Genomic DNA, 23724 nt, shown 5'->3' with positions numbered 1-23724 from the left:
TGTCAGGTGGATGGGATTATCTTGGCAAAAGAGAAATGCTCACTAACAGGGATGTAAATAAATTTGTGCCCAAAATCTGAGAGAAATAAACTTTTTGTGCTTATGAAAAATTTCAGGGATATTTTATTTCAGCTCATGAAACATGGGACCAACACTTTATATGTTGCATTTATATTTTAGTTCAGTGTACAATATATTCATACCAAGCTTGACTGGAAACCCAGGAGGAAGCTTCATTTGAACAAATTCTCTTAGTTTGTTGAAATGTTTGAATGGGGCTATGACCTCCAACACATTCAGTAACCTGGAAGAGGACAGAAAAAAGGGTCAGTGCCAAACACTTATTTTGAATTGATGTATGCATTATTCTAACAGTACATTACTAGCCTAGATCCTTTTCAATCGAACTTCAAATGTACCTAAAATCAAGAGGCCTTCCAAAAGCATTTGCTAGACAAGAACTTTTCTGAATAGGCGATCTGCATCCGCCTAATATACATTTAATCAGAATCTGTGTGCACAATAACTATAAATACATGGAGGTTTCCAAATGCACTAAAGTCAGTGGTGAGACTGATGAAGGACCACTAGCCAATAAGAGGAGGGATTCTACTCACGACCCAATGCCCAGAGGGAAGTCCTGGCTCATGGCTACGGTCGCTTTGAAGTTCTTCTTGCTCTCCTTACACACAAGCTCTCTCCCAAGATGAGGTGCCCTGGGGATGAACACACACACAAACACGCTAAGTCAGCACCATTGGCGTATACGTTTGGAGATTTAATAGTAAGCCAATGATGAAATAACTCAATAATAAACAGTGGCTTGATATTAATCCGGACAGTAGTGTCGTCTGTGACCTTTTTTAAAAGGAATAAAGCAGGGCTTACTTTCCGTGCTCTGCAGAAATGTACTCCTCCCAGGAGATAGTGTTAGGGTCTGGAGCCGTGAGGGACAGCCTTCTCTGAGGCTGAGGGAAAGACAGAGAGGAAGATCACCACATGTATGCATCATAACCACATATCCATATTATGTGCACCAAAACCAGACCCACTACTGAAGAAGAGACTAAAGACCCAACGCCTCCCTCCCTCCATCCAAGTCCCTCCCTCACCTCATAGTTCTGCTCCACCAGGTTCCCTCCTTTGCTCAGACTCTCCATGATGGCCTTGTTCCTCAGGACGTCCTCCTCACTCAGATGCTCCCGCCGTTTCCTGGACTCCAGCACCAGGCCATTCACAGAGTAGAAGTCAGCCAGGAAGTTACCAACTCTCTCCTGCAGGGACAGACACAAGCCAGATGCATAATGAACACTGGTGGCTGCATTATTAATGACACCCTATTCCCTATACAGTACATACAGTGATCACTGTTGTACAGCCTGTGTTCATAATGGCTGCTCAGTGAAACGACCTCTCCTGATTTGTCATAGACGCTTGCTAAAAAACTTTAATGAGCAAGCCTTCCTTCACGAACTGGCCTCTGTTAAATGGTATGGAATCAGCTTGATCCCCTCTGTCGAAGATGCTTGGACTTTTAAACAAATGTTTTCAGTGATATTGAAAATGAGAATTAAAAACAGGTTCAGCCCCTGGTTCGACCGTGATTTTGCAGAGTTACTCCACCTCAAGAATTGCATTTGGCGAAAGGCTCGGCACACGCATAGTCAGGCTGACTGGCTATCGTTCCGGTAAATGAGAAATAAGTGCACTCAGGCTATACGAAAGGCCAAAGTGAGTTACTGTAAGGAGCAGTTCTCTCTCTGTGGGTCTAACCCCAAGAAGTTCTGGAAAACGGTTAAAGACCCGGAGAAAAAACCCTCCTCCTCACAGCTGCCCATGTCCCTTAATGTTGATGTGGTTGTTACTGACAAGAAACACATAGCTGAGCTCTTCATTCACCACTTCATTAAGTCAGGATTCCTATTTGACTCAGCCATGCCTCCTCTCCCACCCCTTCTAATGCAACTAGCCCCAATGCTCCTCCCTCCTTTTCCCCTGCCCCGCTACACAGTTTCTCCCTGCAAGCGGTCACTGAGTCAGAGGTGCTAAAAGGAGCTGCTTAAACTTGACCCCAAATAACCATCTGGGTCAGATTGTTTAGGTCCTTTCTTCTTTAAGGTTGCTGCCCCTATCATCGTAAAGCCTATCTCTGACCTTTTTTAACCTGTCTCTCCTCTCTGGGGGGGGGGTTCCCATTGCTTAGAAGGCAGCCACGGTTCATCCTGTAATTAAAGGGGTAGACCAAGCTGATCCTAACTGTTCTGGGCCTATTTCTATTTTGCCCTCAAAAGTGTTGGAAAAATCAACTGACTGGCTTTCTTGATGTCTATAGTAATCACCCTGATATGCAATATGGTTTCCACTCAGGTTATGGATGTGTCACTGCAACCTTAAAGGTCCTCAATGGTGTCACCATTGCCCTTGATTCTAAGCAATATTGTGCTGCTATTTTTATTGACTTGGCCAAAGCTTTTGATACGGTAGACCATTCCCTTCTTGTGGGACGGCTAAGGAGTATTGGTGTCTCTGAGGGGTCTTTGGCCTGGTTTGTGAACTACCTCTCTCAAAGAGTGTAGTGCATAAAGTCAGAACACCTGCTGTCTCAGCCACTGCCTGTCATCAAGGGAGTAACCCAAGGCTCAATCCTAGGCCCCACGCTCTTCTCAATTGACATCAACAACATAGCTCAGGCAATAGAAAGCGCTCTCATCCATTTATATGCAGATGATACAGTCTTATACTCAGCTGGCCCCTCCCCAGATTTTGTTTTAAATGCTCTACAACAAAGCTTTCTTAGTGTCCAACAAGCTTTCTCTACCCTTAACCTTGTTCTGAACACCACCAAAACAAAGGTAATGTGGTTTGGTAAGAAGAATGCCCCTCTCCCCACAGGTGTGATTACTACCTCTGAGGGTTTAGAGCTTGAGGTAGTCACCTCATACAATTACTTGGGAGTATGGCTAGACAGTACACTGTCCTTCTCTCAGCACATTTCAAAGCTGCAGGCTAAAGTTAAATCTATATTTGGTTTCCTCTATTGTAATCGCTCCTCTTCCACCCCAGCTGCCAAACTAACCATGATTCAGATGATCATCCTACCCATGCTAGATTACGGGGACATCATTTATAGATCAGCAGGTTGAGATCATTTAGCCGCTCTCGAGCGTTCTTGTTCTTTACCATTCGGCCATCAGATTTGCCACCAATGCTCCTTATAGGACACATCACTGCACTCTATACTCCTCTATAAACTGGTGATCTCTGTACACCTGTTGCAAGACCCACTGGTTGATGCTTATTTATAAAACCCTCTTAGGTCTCACTCCCCCCTATCTGAGATACCTACTACAGCCCTCATCCTCCACATACAACACCCGTTCTGCCAGTCACATTCTGTTAAAGGTCCCCAAAGCACACACATCCCTGGGTCGCTCGTCTTTTCAGTTTGCTGCAGTTAGCGACTGGAACGAGCTGCAACAAACACTCAAACTGGACAGTTTTATCTCAATCTCTTCATTCAAAGACTCAATCATGGACACTCTTACTGACAGTTTTGGCTGATTTGCGTGATGTATTGTTGTCTCTACCTTCTTGCCCTTTGTGCTGTTGTCTGTGCCCAATAATGTGTGTACCATGTTATGTGCTACTACCATGTGCTGCTGCCATGTGGTGTTGCTACCATGTTGTTGTCATGTTCTGCTACCATGCTGTGTTGTCATGTGTTGCTGCCTTGCTATGTTGTTGTCTTAGGTCTCTCTTTATGTAGCATTGTGTTGTCTCTCTTGTCATGATGTGTGTTTTGTCCTAAATATATATTTATTTTTAATCCCAGCTCCCGTCCCCGCAGGAGGCCTTTTGCCTTATGGTAGGCCGTCATTGTAAATAAGAATTTGTTCTTAACTGACTTGCCTAGTTAAATAAACACAGCTTAAGATCAAAGACCAATTGTATTATTCCCTCTATATTCCAGTGACCCCTGCACCCCTCCCCACATTCTGCTGTGTTTCAACAAAATAAATTGCCTACTGAACAGGACCGGGAGGGGTGCTTACCGTCTTGTCCTCCCTGAAGAGCCAGCCGATCTGACTGCGGGAGAAGGTGATAGACTTGGTGGACAGGGTGGCAGAATAGACATCACTGCTCATCAGGATGTCCACCTCCTCCTCAGTTTCCATCTCAGACTCCTGCAGGGACACATCAGGCAGTCGTCATAATCATCATCATAATGACATCACAGAATTCAATAGGTCCCATTATCTTTATGGGTGACATGGTGAAAAGAGAACTTCCACACACATTAGATTCCAGAAGAAAAAAAATATGATCCATTGTAACAATAGCTGAGCTTTCAATCAATCAACCTTTGCCAGGGCAATACAAACATTCGTGTAAGGTTGGGTGACTTGGAGAACATGGTACCAGACCATATAGATCACATTCATGTGAGGTTGGGTGGTTTGGAGGACATGGTACCAAACCATATAGATCACCTCGTGGTGTATCCGCTGGTACACCTTCTGCTCATTGTCCAGGACATAGAAGGACTTGGAGGGCGGAGCATCTCCGTTAAAGATGAAGCTGAGGTCTCCTCTCTGACACTTCATATCTGAGAAGTCTATCAGAGTTGTGTCCAGTCTGTCAAAGGAGAAAGAGAAGGAGAAAGAGTGTAATGGGTTAACTCTGGGAGATGAGTCGTTGCACACGCCAGCTATAATCCTCACAACTTGTAGCTGGCGTCTGTGTCAAATGTGTATGTGATGCCTTACCTGATGTTGATCCCCTGCTTGTAGATCTTGCAGTTATCAGATGGCAAAATACGGGAGAGCAAGGGCACTATGAGACACGAGAAATAAAATGTAATAATCAACAGTAGTTAACGGATAGGATTCATTAAGATAAACTGCAGAGATAATATTTGGTATCATTATGTGGTATATAAATGAAAGGGATAGTTATCTACTTCCCCAGAGTCAGATGAACTCGTGGATACAATTGTTGTGTCTCTGTATCCAGTATGATGAAGTTAGAAGTAGTTTCACCAGCCAATGCTAACTAGCTTAGGGCAAAGATGAAGTCTTCAGGTACAGCTAGACTTCCAGTCGTTGCACTAGGCCAGTGGTCCCCAAACTGTGGGGCCCTCCCCGAAGGGTCAGCAGTGGGGGTCAGCCCCCCCTCAATTTTTACTTTTATTTTTGAAAGGAACTCAGTCTGGCTTTAAACTTAATCCTGAAAGTTGTAATAGTAGAAAGTTCGTGGTGCAATATCGAAACTGGTTAGTGCATCGTCAGTTCCTCTTGTCACGTTAGTCATTGCATACCTTGTCAGAAATGTCCAGATCAACTAGCCCATGTCAGCTACTAATTTTATATTTAGTTTTTTTAGGCCATATACAGTTGCAGTCGGAAGTTTACATACCCTTAGCCAAATAAATTTTAACTCAATTCCTGACATTTAATCCTAGTAAAAATTCCCTGTCTTAGGTCAGTTAGGATCACCACTTTATTTTAAGAATGTGAAATGTCAGAATAATAGTAGCGAGAATTATTTATTTCAGCTTTTATTTCTTCCATCATATTCCCAGTGGGTCAGAAGTTTACATACACTCAATTAGTATTTGAATATATTTAAATGGTTTAACTTGGGTCAAAGGTTTTTGGTAGCCTTCCACAAGCTTCCCACAATAAGTTGGGTGAATTTTGTCCCATTCCTCTTGACACAGCTGGTGTAACTGACTCAGGTTTGTAGGCCTCCCTGCTCGCACACGCTTTTTCAGTTCTGCCCACAAATGTTCTATATACGATTGAGGTCAGGGCTTTGTGATGGCCACTCCAATACCTTGACTTTGTTGTCCTTAAGCCATTTTGCCACAACTTTGGAAGTATGCTTGGGGTCATTATCTATTTGGAAGACATTTTGCGACCAAGCTTTAACTAGCCAGGATTCAGACACGACTAGAACATCTGGGTTGGCAGAGTGTGCTAAAGCAGTGAATAAAACAAACTTAGGGAGGAGGCTTCTAATGTTAACATGCATGATACCAAGGCTTTTACGGTTACAGAAGTCATTAAAAGTGAGTATGCTTGGGGTCATTGTCCATTTGGAAGACTCATTTGTGACCAAGCTTTAACATCCTGACTGATGTCTTGAGATGTTGCTTCAATATATCCACATAATTTTCCTACCTCATGATGCCATCTATTTTGTGCACCAGCCTCTCCTGCAGCAAAGCACCCCCACAACATGATGCTGCCACCCCCGTACTTCACGGTTGGGATGGTATTCTTCGGCTTGGAAGCCTCCCCCTTTTCCCTCCAAACATAATGATGGTCATTATGGCCAAACAGTTCTATTTTTGTTTCATCAGACATCTCTCCAAAAAGTACAATCTTTGTCCCCATGTGCAGTTGCAAACCGTAGTCTGGCCGGTTTTGGAGCAGTTTCTTTTTCCATGCTGAGTGGTCTTTCAGGTTATGTCGATATAGGACTCGTTTTACTGTGGATATAGATACTTTTGTACCTGTTTCCTCCAGCATCTTCACAAGATCCTTTGCTGTTATTCTGGGATTGATTTGCACTTTTCACACCAAAGTACGTTAATCTCTAGGAGACAGAATGCGTCTCCTTCCTGAGCGGTATGGCGGCTGTGTGGTCCCATGGTGTTTATACTTGCATACTATTGTTTGTACAGATGAACGTGGTACCTTCAGTCGTTTGGAAATTGCTCCCAAGGATGAACCAGACTTGTTGAGGTCTACACATTTTTTTCTGAGGTCTTGGCTGATTTCTTTTGATTTTCCCATGATGTCAAGCAAAGAGGCACTGAGTTTGACAGTAGGCCTTGAAATACATCCACATGTACACCTCCAATTGACTCAAATTATGTAAATTAGTCTATCAGAAGCTTGAACTAATTTTCTGAAATTTTCCAAGCTGTTTAAAGCCACAGTCAACTTATGTATGTTAACTTCTGACCCACTGGAATTGTGATACAATGAATTATAAGTGAAATAATATGTCTGTAAACAATTGTTGGACTAATGACTTGTGTCATGCACAAAGTAGATGTCCAAACCGACTTGCCAAAAAAGACAAGAAAACAGCAAAAAAAAAAAGGACATCAAGGACAACAAAAATCATAACAGCAATGCCAACTGTATATATTTGTATGTATGTCTTACACTAAGAATTCTATATAGGCCTCCCGAGTGGTTAAGGGCGCTGTACTGCAGCGCCAGCTGTGCCATCAGAGACTCTGGGTTCGTGCCCAGGCTCTGTCGTAACCAGCCGCGACCGGGAGGTCCGTGGGGCGACGCACTATTGGCCTAGCGTCGTCCCGGTTATGGAGGGCTTAGCCGGTAGGAATGTCCTTGTCTCATCGCGCACCAGCAACTTCTGTGGCGGGCCGGGCGCAGTGCGCGCTAACCAAGGTTGCCAGGTGCACGGTGTTTCCTCCAACACATTGGTGCGGCTGGCTTCCGGGTTGGATGCGCGCTGTGTTAAGAAGCAGTGAGGCTTGGTTGGGTTGTGTATCAGAGGACGCATGACTTTCAACCTTCGTCTCTCCCGAGCCCGTACGGGAGTTATAGCGATGAGACAAGATAGTAGCTACTAAAACAATTGGATACCACGAAATTGGGGAGAAAAATGTGTAAAAATTCACAAGAATTTTTTTTATAATTCTATATAATAATTTTAGCTGAAAAGCTCGGTCTTGAATCTTGCGTTGTTTTATATATCAACTCATACACCCTGTACCATGGAATTGGTACATCAAAAATCTCTTCCCAACTATTTTGCAATCTGTAAGGCACAGTTGTCAACATTATGGTCCTCAAATGAAACTGGTATACTTTTCTATTTATGCTATTTTTATTTCTCTGTCAGTTTTGATCCTTTACAGACCAGTTCCCTACCTCCTCCCGCTGCCACCTGCCTCCTCCCTTTTTGGGGTAATGCTGTAATCAATTGGTTGTACTCTTTGAACGAGCAGACCTTCCCGTACAATTCTGATAACTCCACGAAGGACATAAAGCTACCATTCCAATTTACAATATCGTTTAAGAACAAAACACCCTTTCAAACATCTTTTCTATAAATACAGGTATTTTATCAACCAGCACATTCGAGTTCAGCCATAATATTTGTTGTAATATTTGTTCTATCTTTTCAGAGGGATGAATTTGAAATTGTAGCCAGCTCTGCAATGCTTGTTTGAAAGAGAGATAATCTTTTCAAAGTATCATTTTCAATTAATCGAAAATGAGACATGGCAAACTGCAAAGGCAAAAAGGCCATTTTTAAACAACGGATGAACTTTTCTTAGTAATCTACTTGAGAACCGTTTAGGGTTCAAGTAAAACTTTTGGATAAGTGAAGCTTTTAGAGAGAGGTTTAGTGCTTTTATATTTAATAATTTCAACCCACCCAAGGTACATTTAAAGGTATCCCAAACAATAAGGGGATTTGCTGAACCTATATTATACTGGAAAAATTCAGTTATAAATGATTTTGTCTTAGTTAAAAATAAGTTGTCCTCCAGTAAACTTTGATTAAATTTCCAATGTCCACGTGGAAAATCTATAAGTTAAGTGAATGCCAATTAGATGATGATCCCATCGCATTCTATCTCTTATTAAAACTTTTTTGACCTTTGATGCAAGAGAGAAACAGACAAGAAAGTAGTCAAGACGACTAGCTTGATTAAGTTTCCTCCATGTTTATCTCACTAGGTCGGGTTTTTTAGTCTCCAAATATCCACTATTTCTAATGTTTTAACAGTTCCCATACTTTCTTTTTTTGTAACCTGAAGTCCCTGTAGAATTTAGTACAGCCATGGTGTTATGGAGCTGTCTCGGAATAGCTGTTCATCTATAAAGACTTTGTCCACAATGAGAAAGGCACACTTACCCTTCTCCCTTTGTTGCCTTTGTACCGAATACAGTCTCTTACGATGTTCGTTTATCTCTCTTGGAAATTGGTCATTGAGACTGAATTTGGTCCTTTTAAGCTCCCTTCCCCTGCTTGTGATTAGCTCCTTTTGTTGGTAGTGTTCAAATATTGTGATGATCGGATGATCGGTCGGGGACCCTTGGTCTCGCGCCCTCTGGATTATTGGATGCGTCCTCAGGAATCCCAGAAAAAAAAAAGATTTTCACGCATGCTATGACTTTGTATGTCTAGTACTGACTTCGTCATCACCCTGTTTTCCCCGAGTAGACAATCCATGTAGGAATCGTGGATTTTTACCTTGGCTGTGAGTGCCTTGTTTTCTCCTTGGACCGTGAGAATTTCACTCTGGCTGAACTCCAAACTCCCCCTCAGCCCTGCTACCTACTCACACAATTTTCCAGCGCTGCATGGATTCCAGACAGAGCACTAGCCTCTACTTCAACGGCATGTAAATCATCCGTGTCTGTAGATAAATCTGTTTTTCTTTGTTTTGTCAGGTTAAAGTTATTTTGTGAGGGAGTATGTTGTTCCTCCATAGCGTAAAGCTGTTGGTACTCGTCGATTTCCCTCAGGATCTCCTTAGTATCCAGGTTGGCTCTTTACTGCAACCAGTTGTTTTACAAAAAGATAACAATGAGTCTTTCCCACGACGACGACAGGTGTCTGTAGTACAGCCAGCTAGCACTCGCGGAATCCATGCAAAAAAATGTAACACAAACTTGCAGTCCCAGTCGTAAAGGCTAACCGCGTCATGGAATCCTTAGCAACAAAACTTTAGCTCTGATTAGAATCTATTTAAGGAAACAATTTTTATATAAACAACAAACCGAGTGTAGACAGTACAGTGTTCTGTTGTGCCTTTTGTCACTGAAATATTACATGAATACACATTAGGCATGGCAAAATGTATAGAATTGCATGAAAATTAGCTTTAAAACTGCAAAATTGTTCCTTGCACCCCATGACAAATGTGTAGAATGGCAGGAAATAAACTTTAAACCTGCAAAATTCTCTCCACTAACAAGAGGGGTGTGAACAGTTTGTGTCATGAACAGTGCTTGTGCCCATAGAAATATACGTGGAACGTGCGGGGGAGGTGCCGGATATTCCCCAATGCTGGAAGGGGGGCCCCCGAATATAAACCCCTATGCTAAGCTAGTGCCAGTTAGCATTGGCTCGCAAAACTACCTCAAACTTATTTTTTTTTACTTATTTTTTTATTGACTATCCAAAACATACAATATACTTGTAGTGAAGCCGCTCAACAACTACATCATGCCAGTCATCCAACAGACTCCCATTCATAGTGACACACAGAAGCATCCAGGGTCAATGCAATGCTCAAGGGCACGTTGACAGATCTCCCACCAGGCCAAAAAACGCGAACCAGAACACGAACCCTCCAAGATCCCCCCACAGTTCTCCAATAGCTGTCCTTCAACAATTCGAGACCCCTCCCACAGTCTCCCCCCCTCCCCCCCACGAATCATTGGCTCGCAAAACTACCACTAACTTCTTTCATATTGCACGCAGAGACACAAAAAAACAAAATCCCGAACAATCTCTTTAACAAATCCCTGAGCCGAAAGAGCACCACAAACCCTCTAAGCAATTAACACACCACACTCACAGCCAAGATAGAACGGTAACAGACCATTTGTATTTATTATTTGTATTTTTAAATACAGGCTAATTAGATTGGAGAATGAAACTACCTGGCGAAGGTGTCCTGCACTAAGAATAACAATGAATAGAGTGTGTGAAAGGAAATGTTGGCTCGATGCAGCTTATTTTAATGTATTGCATATCATGTAGCGGCAACTCACCCCAACTTTGAAAGTCCCAGTGAAGCTCAAAGTAGAAGTCACCAAGCTATGAAGATTTAAAAAAAAACGTTGTACATTATTATATTGTCATGCAAGCCACACACTGTCAAACAAAATGCACAAATAAGTTCCTTTATAGCTGTAAATTGTTAAAAACATTTTAAAAAGGGGAAAATGTATGTTGGTGCTGTTATTATGGACAGATGCTGAGGTTGGAGAGAAATATTAAAGAAAGGTATGGACAGATAGTGAACTGATACTACTACTAGCTATGGAACAAACAAACTGAAATTACTGACACCCTAAATAAAGATGACCAATTATTAATTTATGAAATAAATCATACAGATAGAGATATTTTGTATGCAAAAAATATATATATATATATTATTTTATCATAAAAAAATTGCTGAGAGAAAGAGATTTTGTTTAACAAGTAATCTTTTTTTACCTCAAAAAGGTAGGGGTCAAAATGATTGACACCCATAAAGATTATTATAAATAAAGTTGCCAAAAGTAAAGTATTTGGTCCCATATTCCAAGCACAAAATGACTTCATGGATTCATTTGCAGTTTGTTTTGGTTGTGTATACGATTATTTGGTGCCCAACAGAAATGAATGGTAAATAATGCAGTGTCATTTTGGAGCCACCTTAATTGTAAATAAGAATAGAATATGTTTCTAAACAATTCTACATTAATGTGGATGCTACCATGATTATAGATAATGATGAATGAATAATGATGAGTGAGAAAGTTAGAGGGTCAAAGATCCTGCCCCCAAGACATGCTAACCTCTCACCATTACCAATAACAGGGGAGATTAGCATGTCTTGGCAGTATGATCTTTGACAAAACTAACAGCAAATGCATCCAACATGTTTGTAGAGTCACAAGCTTGATGTAGTCACTGTGTGCTATAGGAATATGGGACCAAATACTAATACTGAACTTTATTTGTCAGAATCTTTGAGGTGTCAATCATTCTGACCTCTACCTTTTTGAGAGAAAAAATTATTACTTGTTAAACAAAATCTCTTTCTCTGAGCAATTGTATTAGTATAAAATAATACAATTTCTCAATTGTTTGGAGCATACAATATAGTTAGGTATTTGTATTATTTATTTTATACAGTCGTTATTGCTCATCTTTATCAAGGGGGTCAATAATATCGGACCCAATTGTATGTAAAATAGTTTTGGAAATATTCAATTTATTCCACTCTACTGGCAAAAATAAATTAAGCGCAGTTCAAATACTTTGACAAAGGATCTGTGCACGCCATACATTATGTATGCTGTAGTAGGCTAGCCCAGTTGGCTGTCAAAGCCTCACCTCCTTCAGCGCTCTCAGCAGCTTGGGCCTCTTGTCCGCCACACTCTCTCTGGACTGCTGCTTCAGCTTTCGCAGTATGGCTGTGACTGACGATGGGAGAAGGAGATCACAACAAAGCCATAGCAAGGCACTGCTATACAACACCATACAAGACAAAGCCAATATTTTCCATAGCCTAGATATTCTATATGTGCAAGTTTCTACCCTGAGACCACACACACAGCAGAAGGGATTACAAGGGCAGATGATCTTGCAAAAAGCAACTTTCAAAAGCGTTACACAACACTAAACCTAAAAGTGAAAGAAGACGAGCTTTGTAAACCCACGCTTCAATGACAGTGAGAGGTCTGAGCCAGAGAAGAAAAGGGAGATACCCAGCCAGTCAATGACAGAATGATAAATCATTCAACCAAGTGATATACTGTAACAGTAATCCAATGGGGTTTTGCCTGATACTACTCTGACTTTAAAACCAAAGTTATCCTATTTACACTTTGTAGTCAATTTTGACAATAGAATACAGTGGGGCAAAAAAGTATTTAGTCAGCCACCAATTGTGCAAGTTCTCCCACTTAAAAAGATGAGAGAGGCCTGTCATTTTCAGCATAGGTACACTTCAACTATGACAGACAAAATGAGAGAGAAAAAATGCAGAAAATCACATTGTAGGATTTTTAATGAATTTATTTGCAAAAGAAATGGTGGAAAATAAGTATTTGGTCACCTACAAATAAGCAAGATTTCTGGCTCTCACAGATCTGTAACTTCTTCTTTAAGAGGCTCCTCTGTCCTCCACTCGTTACCTGTATTAATGGCACCTGTTTGAACTTGTTATCAGTATAAAAGACACCTGTCCACAACCTCAAACAGTCACACTCCAAACTCCACTATGGCCAAGACCAAAGAGCTGTCAACGGACACCAGAAACAAAATTGTAGACCTGCACCAGGCTGGGAAGACTGAATCTGCAATAGGTAAGCAGCTTGGTTTGAAGAAATCAACTGTGGGAGCAATTATTAGGAAATGGAAGACATACAAGACCACTGATAATCTCCCTCGATCTGGGGCTCCACGCAAGATCTCACCCCGTGGGGTCAAAATGATCACAAGAACAGTGAGCAAAAATCGCAGAACCACACGGGGGGACCTAGTGAATGACCTGCAGAGAGCTGGGACCAAAGTAACAAAGCCTACCATCAGTAACACACTACGCCGCCAGGGACTCAAATCCTGCAGTGCCAAACGTGTCCCCCTGCTTAAGCCAGTACATGTCCAGGCCCGTCTGAAGTTCGCTAGAGAGCATTTGGATGATCCAGAAGAAGATTGGGAGAATGTTATATGGTCAGATGAAACCAAAATATAACTTTTTGGTAAAAACTCAAATCGTCGTGTTTGGAGGACAAAGATTGCTGAGTTGCATCCAAAGAACACCATACCTTCTGTGAAGCATGGGGGTGGAAACATCATGCTTTGGGGCTGTTTTTCTGCAAAGGGACCAGGACGACTGATCCGTGTAAAGGAAGAATGAATGGGGCCATGTATCGTGAGATTTTGAGGGAAAACCTCCTTCCATCAGCAAGGGCATTGAAGATGAAACGTGGCTGGGTCTTTCAGCATGACAATGATCCCAAACACACCGCCCGGGCAACGAAGGAGTGGCTTCGTAAGAAGCATTGCAAGGTCCTGGAGTGGCCTAGCCAGTCTCCAGATCTCAACCCCATAGAAAATCTTTGGAGGGAGTTGAAAGTCCGTGTTGCCCAGCAACAGCCCCAAAACATCACTGCTCTAGAGGAGATCTGCATGGAGGAATGGGCTAAAATATCAGCAACAGTGTGTGAAAACCTACAGACTTACAGAAAACGTTTGACCTCTGTCATTGCCAACAAAGGGTATATAACAAAGTATTGACATAAACTTTTGTTATTGACCAAATACTTATTTTCCACCATAATTTGCAAATAAATTCATTAGAAAATCTTACAATATGATTTTCTGGATTTAAAAAAATCATTTTGTCTGTCATAGTTGAAGTGTACCTATGATGAAAATGACAGGCCTCTCTCATCTTTTTAAGTGGGAGAACTTGCACCATTGGTGGCTGACTAAATACTTTTTTGCCCCACTGTATATCAAAATATATTACAAATCTTTATTTCCCTTCAATTAAATTCCCTGTTATATGTGGACCAGGTTAGAGCTATGACCCTGTCATCCCAACATGTATTAGTATGCGTCTTCAGTCCTGCAGTAGGGATGCTTTGGCAGACTCGGGACAGAGGTCAGGCATGGGAAGGTCAGATCGCAGTGGGCAGGGAGGAGACAGCAGCGTGGCTCCATCCACACAGTACACCAAGGACACGCAAAGGCAGCCAAACTCTAGCCAGTGACTGTGGCAGTACTACTAGTGGTAAAATGAAAAGTTGAAAGGTTTATTCGTCATACTGTGCCTTCGGGAAGTATTCAGAGTCCTTGAATTTTTCCACATTTTGTTAGGTTACAGCCTTATTCTAAAACTGATTAAATAGTTTTTTCCCCCGCATCAATCTACACACAATACCCCATAATGACAAAGCAAAAACTGTTTTTTAGACATTTTAGCTAATTTATTTTTAAAAATTATAAAACGGAAATATCACATTCACATAAGTATTCAGACCCTTTACTCGGTAGTTTGTTGAAGCACGTTTGGCAGCGATTACAACCTTGAGTCTTCTTGGGTATGACGCTACATTCTTGGCACACCTTTATTTGGGGAGTTTCTCCCATTCTTCTCTGCAGATCCTTATTTTCCACCATAATTTGCAAATGTCCAAGTTTGCTAGAGAGCATTTGGATGATCCAGAAGAAGATTGGGAGAATATTATATGGTCCGATCAAACCAAAATATAACTTTTTGGTAAAAACTCAACTCGTCGTGTTTGGAGGACAAAGAATGCTGAGTTGCATCCAAAGAACACCATACCTACTGTGAAGCATGGGGGTGGAAACATCATGCTTTGGGGCTGTTTTTCTGCAAAGGGACCAGGACGACTGATCCGTGTAAAGGAAGAATGAATGGGGCCATGTATTGAGTGAAAACCTCCTTCCATCAGCAAGGGCATTGAAGATGAAATGTGGCTGGGTCTTTCAGCATGACAATGATCCCAAACACACCGCCCGGGAAATGAAGGAGTGGCTTCGTAAGAAGCATTTCAAGGTCCTGGAGTGGCCTAGCCAGTCTCCAGATCTCAACCCCATCGAAAATCTTTGGAGGGAGTTGAAAGTCCGTGTTGCCCAGCAACAGCCCCAAAACATCACTGCTCTAGAGGAGATCTGCATGGAGGAATGGGCCAAAATACCAGCAACAGTGTGTGAAAACCTTGTGAAGACTTACAGAAAATGTTTGACCTCTGTCATTGCCAACAAAGGGTATATAACAAAGTATTGAGATAAACCTTTGTTATTGACCAAATACTTATTTTCCACCATAATTTGCAAATAAATTCAGTAAAAATCCTACAATGTGATTTTCTGGATTTTTTTTCTCATTTTGTCTGTCATAGTTGAAGTGTCCCTATGATGAAAATGACAGGCCTCTCTCAACTTTTTAAGTGGGAGAACTTGCACAATTGGTGGCTGACTAAATACTTTTTTGCCCCACTAATATAAAAAAATGTATATATGTTTTGCCTAACCTACACAATTACTTGCATGGAATGTTTTATAAACTAGCCTATTGATAATAGTATTTTATATTATGCAGTTCGATTTTTTTTGCTAACAAGGCATTAAACAGAAAAAAACTGGGCGAGCTAGTGAAGCCCATTCATCCCTCTACGATACTCTCACCATATCAAAAAACAGACTCTTCACTTAACTAGCATTCCTAACAAATCCACATAATCAACACAAATAAAATGTAACCTATATTAAGACCTCTAGTTTACAGTGCTGTGTTAAATGCATTAGAAGCATGGGCATTAAAGTGAACAGAGAGCCAGGGAGCCAGCCAGCTGTAGAGCTGCTCAGTGCCCCTTCAGTCACACTAAGCCCTGGGCCAGGCTGGGTTCCAGGACGTCTGGATGCAGACCGAGCGTGCAGAGAAAATCCCCAGCATGGCTTTGGCTGGCTAGCTGGACCAGCCTACAACCCAACCCCAAAACAGCACCAGAGAGCAATCGGTCAGTCTACAGCCTAACAGGACCCGGTTTTAATTTAGGCTTATATGTGTTTGAATGACGCATCATAAAGATAACCAAAGACGTCAAAACCATGTCCCTAAACACCATGCAGTATACCCGTTACAAAGTGAAACGTAACTGTGTCATTACCAGTGGTGGAAAAAGTACCCAATTGAGTAAAAGAGTAACGATGCCTTAATTGAAAATAACTAACTTAAAAGTGAGAGTCTACCGCGAAAATACTACTTGAGTAAGTCTAAAAATATTTGGTTTTAAATATACTTAAAACTTCTTTGGGATCGGTGTCCCTTCCACGGGATGGTTGAGTTAACGTAGGCTAATGCGAGCATGAGGTTGTAAGTAACATGAACATTTCCCAGGACATAGACATATCTGATATTGTCAGAAAGCTTAAAGTCTTGTTAATCTAACTGCACTTTCCAATTTACAGTAGCTATTACAGTGAAAGAATACCATGCTATTGTTTGAGGAGAGTGCACAATTTTGAACATGAAAAGTTATTAATAAACAAATTGGGCACATTTGGGCAGTCTTGATACAAACTTTTGAACAGAAATACAATAGTTAATTGGATCAGTCTAAAACTGTGCACATACACTGGTGCCATCTAGGGGCCAAAATCTAAATTGCACCTGGGCTGGAGTAATACATTATGGCCTTTCTCCTGCACTTCAAAGACGGTACAAAAAATACAAAAGAACGGTTTGTTTTTTCTTTGTATAATCTTTTATCAGATCTATTGTGTTATATTCTCCTACATTCCTTTCACATTTCCATAAACTTCAAATTGTTTCCTTTCAAATGGTATTAAGAATATGTAGAACCTTGCTTCAGGGCCTGAGCTACAGGCCGTTAGATTTGGGTATGATATTATAGGCGAAATTTGAAAAAAAGGGGCTAATCCTTAAGAGGATTATGTATCAAAAGTATAAATCATTTCAAATTGCTTATTTTAAGCAAATAAAATGACACAGTTTCATTATTTATTTATTCATTCACTGATCGCCAGGGGCACATTCCAACACTCAGACATCAATTACAAATGAAGCATGTGTTTAGTGAGTCCACAAGATCAGAGGCAGTAGGGATGACCATAAGTGCATGAATTGGAACATTTTCCTGTGATGCTAAACATAATTTTTACTCTTTTCTACATTGTAGAATAATATTGAAGACATCGAACTATGAAAAAAACACAAGGAATCATGCAGTAACCAAAAAAGTGTGAAACATATCTTAATATATTGTTTATTTGAGATTCTTCAGTAGCAACCCTTTGCACACTCTTGGCATTCTCTCAACCAGCTTCTTCAGGTAATCACCTCATTTCAATTAACAGGTGTGACTTGTTAAAAGTTCAATTGTGGAATTTCTTTCCTTCTTAATGCGTTTGAACAAATTAGTTGTGTTGTGACAAGGTAGGGGTGGTATACAGAAGACAGCCCTATTTGGTAAAAGACCAAGTCCATAATATGGCAAGAACAGCTCAAATAAGCAAAGAAACGACAGTTGATCATTACTTTAAGACATGAAGGTCAGTCAATAAGGAACATTTAAAAGAACTTTGAAAGATTATTCAAGTGCAGTTGCAAAAACCATCAAGCGCTATGATGAAACTGACTCATGAGGACCGCCACAGGAAAGGAAGAGCCGGAATTGGGGCGGCAGGGTAGCCTAGTGGTTAGAGCGTTGGACTAGTAATCAGAAGGTTCCAAGTTCAAACCCCCGAGCTGAAAAGGTACAAATCTGTCGTTCTGCCCCTGAACAGGCAGTTATAACCCACTGTTCCTAGGCCGTCATTGAAAATAAGAATTTGTTCTTAACTGACTTACCTTGTTAAATACAGGATAAATTACCTCTGCTGCAGAGGATAAGTTCATTAGAGTTACCAACCTTAGAAATTGCAGCCCAAATAAATGCTTCAGGATTCAAGTAACAGACATCAACATCAACTGTTCAGAGGAGACTATTTAGAAATCAGGCCTTTGTGGTCAAATTGCTGCAAAGAAATCACTACTACAGGACACCAATAAGAAGAGACCTGCTTGGGCTAAGAAATATGAAATCAGACCGGTGGAAATCTGTCCTTTGGTCTGATGAGTCCAAATTTGGTTATTTTCTGGTGACACTTAACCAGCATGGCTATCACAGCATTCTGCAGTGATAAGCAATCCAATCTGGTTTGTGCTTAGTGGGACTATAATTTGTTTTTCACCAAGACAATGACCCAAAACACACCTCCAGGCTGTGTATGAACTATTTGACCAAGAAGGAGTGTGGTGGAGTGCTGCATCAGATGACCCGATCTCAACCCAACTGAGATGGTTCGGGATGAGTTGGACAGCAGAGTGAAGAAAAAGCAGCCAACATGTGCTCAGCATATCATCAATACTTTTGGGAAAGCATTCCAGGTGAAGCTGGTTGACAGAATGCCAAGAGTGTGCAAAGCTATCATCAAGGCAAAGGGTGGCTACTTTGAAGAATCTCAAATAATAAATATATTTGTTTAACACTTTTTTGGTTACTACATGATTCCATATGTGTTATTTTATAGTTGATGTCTTCACAATTATTCTACAGTGTAAAAAAATAAAGAAAGCCCCTTGAATGAGTAGGTGTGTCTAAACTTTTGACTGGCACTGTATATTTTTTACAGTATGTTTCCCCATCAAAAGAAAAAAGGTTCTGTAGCCTATTATGTATTTGTATAATGTATAATTAGGTTTGCCATGTGTTATGTATTTTAAGTGTATTGTGTATGCAATGTTGGATTATGTACATTCTGCATTTCTTCAGTTTGTGTCAACTGTGAAAAAGAATTAAAGTCACTCATTGCCACCTTCGCTATATCAACGTGACCTAAAAATAGGATATAATGACAATGGTTTTCGGAATTGCTCAACAAATCATGAATTGTAGCCTATGGCAGGTAGAAATTGAGAATAAAGAATGCCAACAGATATTCTACAATTAAATAAACATTAAGTAGCCTAGGCTACAAGTTAAGCCACATTTCCATTGACCATTGAGCATTCAGGTAATAGTAGCATATAGGCCTAATAGATACAAATATTGAAGTGGCTCAGATGTAGTCTAATGGCTTAATACTAGGTAGGTCTATCGATTGCACATATATGAAAGTGATGTCAATATATAGCCAAATTTCTGTAAAATTTTTAAAAATTCTCCTTACTTCGCTTTTTATAACATTGCAAACGTTTTAGGCTATTTACATGAGGGAACCTGAATCCATTCAAATACAGGATAAACACAAATCTATATAAAGAACTCAGATATAATTGAACAGTGGTGTTCCATCCCTATATGCAACAAAAACATAACATGTAAAGTGTTGGTCCCATGTTTCATGAGCACAAGCTTATTTCTCTCAAATTTTGTGCACAAATTTGTTAACACCCCTGTTACTGAGCATTTCTCCTACACCAAAATAATACATCCACCTGGCAGGTGTGGCATATCAAGAACTGATTAAACAGCATGATCATTACACAGGTGCACCTTGTGCTGGGGACAATAAAAGGCCTCTCTAAAATGTGCAGTTTTGTCACACAACGCAATGCCACAGAAGTCTCACGTTGACGGAGTGTGCAATTGTCCACCAGAGCTGTTGCCAGTGAATTGAATGTTAATTTCTCGCCTCCAACATCGTTGTAGAGTATTTGGCAGTACGTCCAACCGACCTCACAACCGCAGACCACGTGTAACCACGGCAGCCCAGGACTTCACATTGACTTCACATCAGCCACCCAGACAGCTGATGAAACTGTGGGTTTGCGCAACAGAAAAAAATTCTGCAAAAGCTGTCAGAAACCTTCTCAGGGAAGCTCACCTGCGTGCTCGTCGTTCTCACCAGGGTCTTGACGTCGTAACCGACTTCAGAGGGAAAAAGCTCACCTTTGATGGCCACTGGCACACTGGAGAAGTGTGCTCTTCACAGATGATTTCCGGTTTTAACTGTACCAGGCAGATGGCAGACAGTGTGTATGGCGTCGTGTGGGCGAGCGGTTTGCTGATGTCAACATTGTGAACAGACTGCCCCATGGTGGTGGTGTGGTTATGGTATGGGCAGGCATAAGCTACAGACAACGAACACAATTGCATTTTATTGATGGAAATTTGAACGCACAGAGATACCATAACGACATCCTGAGGCTCATTCATCCGCCAAACATCACTCTATGTTTCAGCATGATAATGCACAGCCCAATGTCGCAAGGATCTGTACACTAATTCCTGGAAGCCGGAAATGTCCCAGTTTTTCCATGGCCTGCAAACTCACCAGACATGTCACACATTGAAAATGTTTGGTATACTCTGGATCGACGTGTACGACACCATGTTCCAGTTCCCACCAATATCCAGGATTTCGCAAAGACATTGAGAAGTAGGACAATATTCCACAATCAACAGCCTGATCAAAGGCCCAACTTTTTTTTTTAAAGGCATCTGTGACCAGATTCATATCTGTATTCCCATTCATGTGAAATCCATAGATTAGGGCCTAATGAATTTATTTCAAATGACTGATTTCCTAATATGAAATGTAACTCAGTAAAATATAAAAATTGTTGCATGTTTTGTTTGGAGGAGATATTGGCAATATATCCTCCAAACACCAGCTTTGAGGCATTACCCCTTTTATACAATGGATTAGCAACATATTCAAATAATGATTGACATATTTTCATTAAAAACGTTATTTAAATTAAATGTATTCATAGTATTTCATCCTTCAACAAGATATAGTCCTGACACAAATCTAGGGTTGCTAGAGTCGTTGAGTCTATTTGTTCTGTATCTATGGACGTTCGTTCTAAATGTTCAATTGCCATACTGTCTGACAATGTTTTTATCCCTTACTTGCTAGCTAACCAACTACAGCGAACTTAGTCACGTCAAAAAGTGCAGCCAGAATAACAGCAAAGTAGCTGCATTTGCATAAACTGTTTTCTAGTGATATTTATTTGGATACATCCATAACAATGAGCTGATGAGGCATGATTTCGCCTGGCATAGAAAATGTGCTCAAATCGTAAGGACAATGTTGTTCAGAGGAGCTAGCCAACAACACAACTACAGTTAGACAATCACTTCAAACTGAAGCTGGAAAGATTATCAGCGTTCTGTTTGAACTTTTTTCAATTGACAATATATATATATATATATATATATATATATATATATATATATATATATAAATAAACTGGCTGAGAAACTGTTAAGGGAATTTTTATCAATAATGACTAATTATGTATACATTTCAATCAGGACTGACTAATCAGAATACTATTATGTTACTGTATATATACTAATCAGAATACTATTATGTTACTGTATATGTACTAATCAGAATACTATTATGTTACTGTATATGTATGAATTTTCTTTCTTAATCCTAGTACTGAATATAATGTGTGTAAATATAATCAAGAATTAGAACAATGACTGTCTGTTCCTTGGTAGAAATGAATGAACTAAATCTTCAGACTGGCTAGAATGCTTATCTACACAAGAAGACCTTGGCTCGACCATAAATTATATTAAATTGGTAGGGAGACGATGTGGGAAGGTTTGAGATACTGCCTTTGTACCAGGGTGGGAGAAGAGACGGGTTGGTACTGGAACGAATGACGTCATTTTCAGTTTATAACCTGTGGTAAACTGTATTGTGTTCAGTACTCTCGTGAATAAAAGCTGCTATTTGACTTTAAGACTGGGCTCTGTCCATTTTTATAAAATAAGGGTCATACAAATCCTTATGAATTGACAGAGTGTTTAATTTTAATTGGGTGTTAAAACATAGAGGAATTAAATTCCTGGAACAGAAACGCTGCCTGCCTGTCTCATCCTGACTCACGACACATTCATTACTATGGGACAGCATGAGATTGAATTTGAATATTGAAACAATGTTGCAAATGTCAGAGACACAGAGAGCAAGGTTTATTCAAATCTCCACTGTTGAAAACTAAATGTTAGTCTAAAAGAAACATTAAATAATGTCTAGATGCTTTTTATAGTGGAGATCAAGTTTATAAGTTGCTTGGTTGGGCTGATGAGACAACGGATTATGAAGTCAGATGGAACAGAGTAAATAGGCATTTTAAAGTCATAGAGTTAGCCGGTGGCAACATGTGGAATAAAACCGTCTGGAATGCGGTTTTAACCATTCAGGATTTGACCCTTCCGTTGTATAATACCGTATAAAACCATAGCTTGTCTCTCCCTGACAAGAGGAATCATAGTTTACCGGTCCCGATATAAAAAAGGTTGAGGAACACTGCTTTGGATAGAAAATACCCCAGATCCTTACTCATCTGTCGGTCTCCATAGCTGATGGCCTCTGCCAGGGGGCTCCAGCCCTGGGCATTCTTCACCTTCACAGGGGCATTATGGGCCAGGAGTAGGAGGGCACACTCTGCAGCACAAACAAACACACAAACATCACAATTGATCAAACATCATCAAGCTACTTTTAGATGAATTGTTTTTGTTTTCAAATCTAAGTCAATCACCTGTCTCCATGGTCTTTATACTTGGACATGAAATACTAATTTCTGTAGTTAATGACGATAACAGTATATTGGGTCAAGTAACAAGACGTCTACTGACCCGAAGGGCGTTCGATATGGGACCAGCCACTACTATGAGACTACTAGACTATGTAACACACTGCAGTCTGCAGAGATCAGACAGGATGATCTCAGTACAGAAGGACGGGAATTTAACCCAGAAGAACTCCACATGGAGGATTTACTAGAGGAGAGCTGGAGAACATGTTGATTATGTTATGTGAATGGCAAAAAACATGGCTGGTAGGATGACTTGGAGACATGCCAGAGGTGGGGCATAATGCCCTGCAACATGGCACATCTTCTGTGTCATTTCCTGGTCTTAGGCTTATGGTGCTTTCGAGCTAACTGGGAACTCAGAAAAAAATAGGTCAAATCATGACGTCAGTGATCTTCAGGTCAGACCTCTAAAAAGATGCCAGAGTATCCGACTTGAAATTCCGAGTTGGATGACCATTCAAACACATTTTTCCCCAGTCGGAGCTTGTTTTTTCCCTAGCTCCTAGTTGTCTTGAACACATTTAAGTCGTAGATTTCAGAGTTCCCAGTTGTTTTGAATGTGGCATTAGGCCAGAGATGAGAGTATGGGCCAAAAAATCCTGTCAAACTCTGGTGTCATGTAGTAGTTTAGAGGAAAGTAGTACAAGTGAGTCTGCTCCAAATGGGAAACAGTTGTTTGCATGTCTCGGTCCTGTTCAAATAGGTCTATGTATCTGTTATTCTCCATATCAGATATTCTTGATTACCAGAAGTCAAAGCCCTTACCTTTGTGACCCATCATCACAGCTACGTGAAGAGGTGTGTTTCCTAGAAAGAGAGAGAATGACCAGTTATGAGAT

The 23724-nt window shown here is 40.7% G+C and overlaps 1 protein-coding gene across 1 annotated transcript in view; it reads right to left on the bottom strand.

Moving 5' to 3' along the window:
- Positions 1 to 23724, bottom strand: part of LOC109874718 (ankyrin repeat domain-containing protein 13C-like) — a 29420-nt gene that overhangs the window by 3600 nt on the left and 2096 nt on the right. Inside the window, exons 2-12 of the mRNA XM_031810415.1 lie at positions 23651 to 23692; positions 22627 to 22731; positions 12112 to 12197; positions 10776 to 10821; positions 4767 to 4833; positions 4491 to 4635; positions 4053 to 4184; positions 1113 to 1274; positions 889 to 968; positions 618 to 716; positions 204 to 304 (exon numbers count right to left, since the gene is read on the bottom strand). Of these exons, the coding sequence (XP_031666275.1) occupies positions 204 to 304; positions 618 to 716; positions 889 to 968; positions 1113 to 1274; positions 4053 to 4184; positions 4491 to 4635; positions 4767 to 4833; positions 10776 to 10821; positions 12112 to 12197; positions 22627 to 22731; positions 23651 to 23692 (1065 nt within the window). The remainder of the gene's footprint in view (positions 1 to 203; positions 305 to 617; positions 717 to 888; positions 969 to 1112; positions 1275 to 4052; positions 4185 to 4490; positions 4636 to 4766; positions 4834 to 10775; positions 10822 to 12111; positions 12198 to 22626; positions 22732 to 23650; positions 23693 to 23724) is intronic.

The sequence above is a fragment of the Oncorhynchus kisutch genome, linkage group LG30 (assembly GCF_002021735.2).
Source record: "Oncorhynchus kisutch isolate 150728-3 linkage group LG30, Okis_V2, whole genome shotgun sequence".
NCBI lineage: Eukaryota > Metazoa > Chordata > Actinopteri > Salmoniformes > Salmonidae > Oncorhynchus > Oncorhynchus kisutch.
Note: the sequence above shows the minus strand (reverse complement) of the source record. Positions and strands in the feature narration are given on the sequence as shown.